This window comes from Vitis vinifera, chromosome 7 (assembly GCF_030704535.1).
Source record: "Vitis vinifera cultivar Pinot Noir 40024 chromosome 7, ASM3070453v1".
Taxonomy (NCBI): domain Eukaryota; kingdom Viridiplantae; phylum Streptophyta; class Magnoliopsida; order Vitales; family Vitaceae; genus Vitis; species Vitis vinifera.
Window position 1 is genome coordinate 4164399 of NC_081811.1, and position 9864 is coordinate 4174262.

General features: G+C 41.8%; 2 protein-coding genes across 2 annotated transcripts; one reads left to right on the forward strand and one right to left on the reverse strand.

Annotated features, from left to right (window-relative positions):
- Positions 1-684: 684 nt before the first annotated feature.
- On the reverse strand, positions 685-1893 carry LOC104879839 (uncharacterized). Its single transcript, XM_010654228.1, has one exon. The coding sequence runs from the start codon at positions 1891-1893 to the stop codon at positions 685-687; it is 1209 nt and encodes a 402-aa protein (XP_010652530.1).
- Positions 1894-5998: 4105 nt separating this feature from the next.
- LOC100267577 (phospholipase A1 PLIP2, chloroplastic) lies at positions 5999-9658 on the forward strand. The gene is made up of 5 exons (XM_002270096.4): positions 5999-6836; positions 7488-7997; positions 8128-8187; positions 8318-8734; positions 8827-9658. Exons 1-5 carry the CDS (start codon positions 6252-6254, stop codon positions 9406-9408), a joined length of 2154 nt encoding a protein of 717 aa, XP_002270132.1. The 5' UTR covers positions 5999-6251; the 3' UTR covers positions 9409-9658.
- Positions 9659-9864: the final 206 nt, after the last annotated feature.

Genomic DNA, 9864 nt, shown 5'->3' on the forward strand with positions numbered 1-9864 from the left:
GTGATCAATGATGTCAAAGTGAAAATATGTCTCATATCGAAAGCATAACACACATCAACACAAAATATGTAAAACGTACTCATGAGAAAAGAGAATAACACATACTCAAAATAAAAGATCATGTCACTGAATGAACCAAATGAGTACATCATGTGTGAAGCGATAAAGAACTACAAACGACTAGAAAAACAATGACTCTGAACCAAACTGGACTCAACAAAGCGACTCTGATGAGCTAAACACTGGACCCGATAGAACAGGAACGACTCTGATGATGACCAAAATCAAAATGGAAGGTGCTCTGAGCTAAATCGCTGCAAAATGATGTACCCACGTCAACTGAAACAAAGTCCCCAACCCGAGGTGTCCCAAAATACCATGCGACCATCAATACCATCAACATCCAAATCAATCTACTGAAGACCAGGAGGAGGAGGAACTGCATGTGTAGAATGTGCAGGCAGGGGATTGGTGGTCACACTTGGCCTAGCCAAGTCAACCACCCCTGAATCGATCAAATCCTGTATCGCATGATGGAGTGCTGAACAACGCTCAGTATCGTGCCCCGGAATCTGATGATACAAGCAGTGCTCATGTGAACGGAAATGAGGAGGAATAGGATGAGGCAAAGGCCTCGGCGCCAAAGGAACAATCACTTCAGCGTCTCTGAGCTTCTCAAAAGCTCTAGTCAAAGTCATGCCCAAGGGAGTGAACTGTCTCGGGGGGCCTCTGTGCATATGGTCTAGGCGGTGGGTGAGTAGCGGCTCTCGGATGTGGTGGTCGCGGCTGCATGCTAGTCTGAGCAATGTAAGGCTCCTGAGCATAATCCAGCTGATACTGATACTGTGGAAGAGAGAAAAGAGCTCTGACTGTAGGAGACCTATAAGCTGAGTGATGCGCGGGCCTCTGGTGCCGATAGCTAATAGCACCAACCTCTCCAGATCTGGTAGATGATCCAATCGGCCTCTTCCCCTTACTGTCAGGGGAAGTAGCAGTATCTGTCCATAATCCTCGAGCCATAGCCTCCTCTACACTGAAAGCAGCATGAACCAAACTCCTAAGATCCTGAAACGGGATGCCCACAAGACGTCTCGCGAATCTCGGCTGTAGGTTCCGAAGAACCATATCAATCTGATCCTGCTCCTTAGGCCGATCTATCATACCAGCCACCTTTGCCCTCCAACGAGTGACAAAGGAAGAAATAGACTCATCTGACCTCTGCCTAGTGGCCTCCAACTCTCGTCTGGATACATCAATGTCAGCGCTGAAAGCGAACTGAGTCAGGAACTCACGAGCCACGTCCTCCCAGGTGCGAAGTCTCGAAGGCTCAACTGAAGCAAACCACCTCTGAGCTGCCCCACTAAGTGACATCGAGAAGAGGGCCACCAACTGCGCATCATCTATACCATGTGCTCTCATGACCGTGCTGTATAGCCTCAAGTGGATCTTGGGACAACCAATCCCACTGTAACGCTCAATGTCTGGCATGTGAAACTTGAAGGGCAAGCTAGCCGCCGGTATGCCATCCCTGTCATCCCAAGTCAAACCTCCGTCCTGCAATCTGATCTGTCTCATCATGGACTCAAGCCTCTCAACCTTGGCCTCCTGCTCGGCCAATCGAGTATCCTCAATAGTAGGAACCATGGGAGGCGGCACTGTGACAGTAGGTGGTGGAATGGTCTCATAATGATCTACCAGATGGAATGGAGTACCAAGTGAAACCCCAGGTGGACGAGTCTGTGCTGTCTGAGATGCATGAGGAATCGTCTCGTCAGTGACCACGCCAGCCGGATGAGGATCCTGACGAGAACTCTCTAACTGATCCAAGCGTCTACTGACTCCGGCCATGAACTCCTGAATGGAAGCAAGTGTGGAAGCTAGCTCGTCTGACATCTCAACTGAACTATCTGAACTCGGATATGAATCTGCTCTGATCAATCGTCCTCGAACTCTCCTCCAAGAATGTGACTCCAGACTCAACCGACTCCTAAACTGACTCCCTACAATGCAAACAAAACGGATGAAGGACACGAAATAAAACTCTAAAAGACGACAATACAACATGCAAGCACATGGTCCTGAGGTGGCAATCATAAATCTGGATGTTTAACGAAAACTCTAGAGTCACAAAGGTATCCACTGCGAAATGGCTACAAATGTGACCAAAGAATCTTCATCAATAATCCGAGATAAAAGAGGTGTGAAAAACACACTATCACGAGATCGGTACTCCACCAATAAACATATATCTTTAACTCAAATTTCGACTCGAACTTCATAAGAGAAAAAATGGTAAGGTGATCAAGACAACTCTCTGAAAAAAGTGTGGATGTGAAAAATGCGCCTTTCACCTTTCCGTAATGAAAATATGAGCATCGAGTCGAAAATTGAACCAAGGATCAAACAAATGATGAGATACTGAGCCCGTTATAAGCATACAGTGTAAAAAGATGATCAATGAACATATCCCAAAGCATCATGTGAGTGATAACCAAGTGAAGGGGTGTGTCAAGCCAAGAAATGAGAACGAAAACCCTAGGGAGAAAACATGCTAAACTCATCAAGTGAAAAACACAATACAAGGCGACAAGACGAAAGGTGATCCAACCGATACTCAGACTCATACTGATCTCCGAGCACTCTTAACTGGAGACTAAAAAGAGGGAGTGTCAAATCCAAACTATGACTACAGAGGCTCTGAAGGCTCTTAGATGCACCCACGTGTGAGGAAGGAGTCCTAATCGAAGGATCTACGGCTCAACCTACGAGGTAAAGGTGGCTCTAAATGAATATGGGTGGATTTTAAAGATCCCTAGCAGAAGCGATCATACTCTCCGACGGTACGCAACCCTCTGCACGCCTCCAAAGAGACGGGACGCTTCCATGCAAGGTGGTCATCACCTCCACACATGCACTACCTCGCATCCCAAGAGGTTCCAATGGTGAAAACTCTCACAACTCTCAACACTCAGTAATCGACTAAAGTGCACAGTGAGCGGTGTGGGTGCATCCGAAAACCCTATGAAACTAAAAGGAAACACACTGACCACACAAGTATCCTGAAATCTAGCTCTGAGCTATACAAGTCTTCAAAGTTCGGACTCCAATCAGCATCAATATGTCGACCACCTCCAGAATGCTCCCAAACATAGATATAGCCCATCGCTAGACCCTACTCCTAATCACTAGCTCGGTCAGAGAGCAAGCACACAGAAGGTCTCACACTTGCAATAGTGAGAACCGAGATGAAAGGAATGACCGAAACCAAGAGATTTGGAGGTAGAAGGATAGAAGTGCGACCCACATGGACAAGCGACATGCAATCAAGCAGAAGAAGGGCAATCATGCGACATGCAGTCAGGCAGAGTACATGATATATCACTCATGTCCACACACAAACTATGATAGTCAAAATGAATAGTGATACAAACATCATGCTCAAAGATGATCAAGAGAATATATAATCCAAAGAATCGACATGTCAAATCAAACAATGTATAACAATGAATCCATACATGCCAGACGATCCAAACAATCATGACAAATATCAAAATCACTATGCTAAGCAAAATAAGATAGACAATCAATACAGTCAACATGTCGATATCTTAAATGAATATGGCAATGAAGCACAGAGAAAATAGCTATCTCAAAATCCTCTATCAATACGAATCAATCATCATAATCAGCAGGTCAAATATCTCAAACAAATATATCAATGAAGCATGAAGAAACTTGCTATATCAGAATCCCCAATCAAAATTATCAACCAATATGATCAACATGTCAATGTCCCAAAGTGAAAACTCGGGAACTCTCAATGTGCAATCAAGAAATAGGTATCCACTGATCGTCCAATCGAATGCCACGTTTGCTTCATTCTAAGTTCAAGTTTGACCCTCTAAACAATCCCCAGTGGAGTCGCCATTTTGTGGACCCCGCATTTCGAGACTCCAATTTTCAAACAAATTTAAAAAAATCCAGTCTTTACTCGAACAATTTTAATTCTACTCCGGTTCTCAAACCTTATGTTTTTCTTGGTTTTACATAAGCACGAATGCAATTTTCATAATTTCAGAATAATGGAATTTGTGAGATTAATTCGTGCAAGATAGATTGGGCTTTGGTGGGGGCCCTACATATGGGATTTCATGATTGATTGGCTGATTGATTGATTTAATTGTCATGTATGATCGATTTTATTCTGCTCTATGACATGCTCGAAATTATTCCTTAATTGTGCGCTAACCTCACTTCTTGATAGCGCTTTATGGATCACTGCCCAGGTACGCATCCACACCCGCTCGGGTCATTTTCTGTACGCATGTTTAGATTCTCACATGTGCATGATCATTCTGAGTATTCATTGATTCCCTCATCAATTGCCATGATTGCTTCATTTTATTAGTAGAGACCCGACTTTAGGGACTTAAAGGGGTGCTACGGTCTGTACCGTACCTTCCCGATAAGTAACCTGACCCCCGAACCCGATCCGGTTTTTCGCAAACCGCATTTTCCAAAATAAGGAGTCACACTTAGGGTTTTTCTTTCTTATTTTGTTTACCCTTTTAAAAATAAAACAAAAATAAGTGGCGACTCCAAGTCATTTTCATAATCAATATAAATCAATTTTTCAAATTAAAATTCGAGCTCGCCATCGAGTGGGAAACGCATCGAGCAATCGAAATGCGGGGTCCACAGATATATATATTTTTTAAATATATATATATATTTCCACGAGTTCCTTCGAGGAATTGCCTTTTTTTTTTTTTAATAATTTGGGAATTTCTTAAACAAAACATATATATATTTTCATGGAACTCGTCTCTTTTTTAAAAAAAATAATTTGAGAATGTTTTTTTTAAAAAAAATATTTTTTTTTCAAGATACGAGTTCCCTTGAGCTTGTTTTTTGTTTTTGTTTTTTTTTATTTTATATAATTTGGGAATTTAAAAAAAAAAAAATTTCCATGGGAGTTCCCTTGAGCAACTGTTTTTTTTTTTCATGGAACTCGTCTCTTGAAGAGACGAGTTCCCTTGAGTAAATGGGGAATTTTTTTAAAAAAATATATATATTTTTTTTCATAGAACTCGTCTCTTCATTGTTTGAAAGATGATTTTGGTTTTAAAAAAATTTATCAGTTCACCCTCTCTCCTCTCTCCTATGTGGTAAAAACTATCATATATTTGTAATAACTTCTTCTACTACTATAATTTAAGCATAATTTTTTTAAATTACCATACTATTAAGAAAAGTCCTCAAGCTGTAAGCCGTTACATTCTTTTAACTTTTTTACCTTTTACCCTTTCCTTGCCCATTTCAAAATTCAGGCTTTCCATAGAAACAACAGGTGTCGGGCAAGGAAAGCGTGTGAGTCTTCAAATTGTACACGCAAAAGGGCGCGAGTGTCTGAGAATTGCGTACCGAAAGTTAGGAACACGTCATGTACTCTGTATAGGTTGACGTGGCAACCTAAACATATCCCCAAAACCTTTTCGAAGTGACTGAGGTGGCATGATGTGCCAGCCAAACACGCGCTTTCTTACTTAAAAAGCTTCAGCACCCCGACACAAGGCATTTCAGCCACGTGTGAGTCAGAGGATACAGATCGAAACGACGTCGTTCCAAGAAAAATCCAAAGCTTTATTCATTATTTTGTCGTTAAATAGAGGTAATTTTGTTAATTATTTATTTATTTTATATAATTAATTTTTGAAAAGTTCATAAAATTTTAAATAAATTAATACAAAAATCAGAATAATGCTTTAAAAAAAAATCATTGTTTTTAACTTTTTTTTTTCTATAATTTTTTCGATAAACAATTAAGATAATTTAGAGGTTGTTTTTACAAGATGATTTAGAGAGAGAGTAGGAGAAGAGAGAGGGGATTGAATTGTTTTGGGTTAAAAATGGTTAGGAAAATTGAATGGTTGGTCACCTGCAGTGGCAGAACGACGCCGTTTGAGAGGAGGATAAATCCGAAGTTTGGTTACCAACACGGCAACACGGAACGGATCTAAACTCCTTCTCCCTCGCAAACGCCTCTCTCTCTCTCTCTCTCTCTCTCTCTTTATATATGAGAAAAAATTGACAGATCACGAATCGGAATTCAAAGATTGTGAGTGCACGTTATAAGCTAAAGGTTCTGGGTTGAATGATTGCATCTTTCTCGAACTGATTTTCCCGAGAAAAATACTAAGACTATATAGGAGCCTGGAAGTTATATGCGAATCTAAGAAGAAGAATTAGGAATGGATAGTCTGTGTTTGCCTGGGATTCATGGGATCTCACCTTCGATCTCCGTCGACGTCAGAGCGAATCCAACTCAGGTTAGCGCAGTGGGGAGGTCCACGGTGGCGCAGAAAACAACGTCGTCGGGGTTCTCTTTCAAGTACTCTTTGAAATCTCTGTGGCCCGGCGGAAAAGGGTACTACGCCATTGGCATTGACGACGCCGTTTTGGTGGACAACGGGGAGAAGGGCGGTGATGCGGTTGAGGAGGGGGTGAGTGGATCAGCGGCGTCGGAGGGGCGGAGCGAGAGTTGGGTTATGAAGATTCTTCACGTGAGGTCTCGGTGGAGAGAGCAAGAGGCGAGTGTTGAGGTTGATCAGAAAAGCGAATGTGATGATGATCATGAAGATGACGGTGATGACGAGGAAGAGGAAGAGAAGTGTTGTGATGGTTGCAGAGTCGATGACGAAGAAGAAAAAAAGGAGGTTCAATTCGATAGAGACTCGTTTTCAAGGCTCCTACGGAGAGTGTCATTGCCTGAAGCCAAACTGTATGCGCAAATGTCGTACCTTGGGAACTTGGCTTATACCATACCCAGAATCAAGGTAACCCAATCAAAACAACTTTCCCCTCTTTCTTATTTTTTCAACCCAATCAAAATCTTTTCCATCTCTGTGAAAATCAATCGATAAAGGATGGTTTTTTCTGTTTGAATCGTGGGTTGAAATTCTAAACTTCTGTTCTTGGATTTTTCATCTGGAGGATCTTCTAATCTGAATTAGTTTCTCTGTGATATTTGCCTTAAACGGAAATTTAGGATTTCAAGGTGTTTACATAAATAAATAATATAGTGTCAGAAAATTCAAAATTGTGAATTTTTCCTGGAGTCTTTCTTGGAGGAAACTATTGGGATGAATCTTCCCTGGAGTCTGTGATGTTTATGAAGCTTTATTTAAATGCCCGTTGGCTCTGTTCTTGAATCTGATGACTTCTTTGTGTATCAAAGAATTGCTAAAAAATATTATATTTGGGAATAGCCCTCACTGAATCTTTCTGTTTGTTTTTGATTTGTGTGATTTTCATTTTGATTTGGGGTCGATGCTCTGTTTTCCATGCTTCAATTGAATCAATTATTAGAAATTTATCTGAAAATTTTTCCCGGTTGGGGATTGGTAATCTGCATCGTGTGAAGGCTACATTATATTGAGTTTATAATTATGTGAGTGGAGATTTATTTTCATTTTCCATTGATTCAGCCAGGAATTCTCTTGAAGAATCATGGGCTGCGATTTGTGACTTCATCAGTGGAGAAGAGAGAAATGACTACGAAAGCTGAGAAAGAGCAGGGGTCAGATGAAGTTCAAGAAGCAGAAGCAGATCCAAAGGAGGCAGAGGCAGAGGAGGAGAAGGGGGAGCAGAAGAATGATGGGCATCAGCTAAGTGCATCTGCTGCTTATCAGATTGCTGCCTCTGCTGCTTCCTATTTGCATTCTCGTACCAGGAGCATACTTCCATTCAAATCCTCAAAAGCCGAGATCGGTAAAGATTCGGATGAAGGAAGCAACAGAAGCAATGACAGTGTTGGTATAATAAATTCAGAGGTTGCTTCTTTCATGGCAACCACCGATTCTGTGACTGCTGTTGTTGCTGCAAAGGAGGAAGTGAAGCAGGCTGTTGCCGATGATTTGAACTCAGTGCTTACAACACCCTGTGAGTGGTTCATATGTGACGATGACCGGACTGGAACAAGATTCTTCGTCATTCAGGTTGAAGAAAACCCAAAACTCTTTCTTCATTTCATATTTATTTGATTGATTTGTTCATGTTTTGTGAATCTTTGGCATTTTCCTCTCTGATTTTACTCAAAAACTTTTGGTGTCATATTTTAATGTGCAGGGGTCTGAGTCACTAGCATCATGGCAAGCAAATCTACTGTTTGAGCCGATTAGTTTTGAGGTAATTTTCCCTTTCACTAGTTTCTACTGTTTGGTGAGTTTTGAGTTGGTTTCGGAGCATGAAGATGAATGTAAAAAATCCAAATCTAAGGTTGTCTTATAGAGGAATGTGGTAAATGTTTTTGCTATAGGGACTGGATGTGCCTGTGCATAGAGGTATATATGAGGCAGCAAAAGGGATCTATGAGCAGATGTTGCCAGAAGTCCTTTCCCACCTGCAAGCTCGAGGAGAACGTGCCACATTCCGTTTTACAGGGCATTCTCTAGGGGGAAGCTTGTCCCTGCTTGTAAATCTCATGTTGCTAATAAGGGGTGTAGTGCCACCTTCTTCCTTGCTTCCAGTCATTACGTTTGGGGCACCATCTATAATGTGCGGAGGTGACCATCTGCTTTATGAGCTTGGACTGCCTAGGAGTCATGTTCAGGCTGTCACAATGCACCGAGACATTGTGCCTCGGGCATTCTCTTGCAATTATCCTAGGCATGTAGCAGAGCTACTCAAGGCTGTTAATGGGAATTTTCGGAATCATCCTTGTCTGAATAACCAGGTACTATCTCCATTACTCTAAGGACTTGTATATGGGGTCCGAAAATATGAAAAATTAAACTGACATTGCCAATGTGGATTTTTGTACTACAGAAGGTTTTGTATTCTCCCATGGGTGAGTTTCTGATCCTCCAGCCTGAAGAGAAGCACTCTCCGCATCATCATCTCCTGCCTTCAGGCAGTGGTCTATATCTTCTCAGCCGTCCTGTCTCAGATGCCAACGATGCAGAGAGGCAGCTCTTGGCAGCAAAATTGGTCTTCCTGAACTCACCCCACCCACTGGAGATCCTAAGTGACAGCTCTGCATATGGTTCAGATGGAACCATTCAGAGAGATCACGACATGAAATCCTACTTGAGATCAGTCAGGAGTGTGATCCGTCAGGAGCAGAACAGCATTAGGAAAACCAAAAGAGAGCAACGCCGCAAGGTCTGGTGGCCCATCGTAGCACCCGGTGGCATTCATGCTGGTGTGATTGTGGGCAGCCCAATGGTATCTAACAACATGGGACAGGACCAATTCAATTTCTCAGGCATCCTTCAGACTGGGCGAGAGTCCTTGAAACGGTTCAGTAGGCTTGTTGCATCTCAGCACATGCATTTGCTGGTGGTACTTTTATTCCCTACCCGATTGTTTCTCTTGACAGATAGCATGATCAATTCATTGACTCGTTAATGGGGTCGGCCATATGATGTTTTCTTCCTGTCGTCGGGTCATCGTACAGTTGGAGAGGCACATGGCTGATGGCTGGCAGGATTGGTTAGAAGATTCTTTATTCATTTGGGTTCAAAAGCAAAAAGGAAAAAAAAATGATTCATGTTTGATTTATCTTCTGTGTTTTTTTTTTTAGATGGAGAATATCAAATTGATATGTAGAGATCCCACAACATTAGATTATCAACGAGAACAGAAACAAATTCTTTTAGATACATGCTTTGGCACAATCAAAATGACTGATAGTAGTGTGTTTCACGTTACCATTTTCTGTAGCTTTCAAGCATGAAAACATCAAAACCATGTGATATTTAGCAGTTGGTTCAACAAACACGATACTTGGGCATTATATTGGCAGTATGTGGAACACCCTCTTAATAATCACCGGTCTATCTCAAATTCTCAACCAAAAATAAT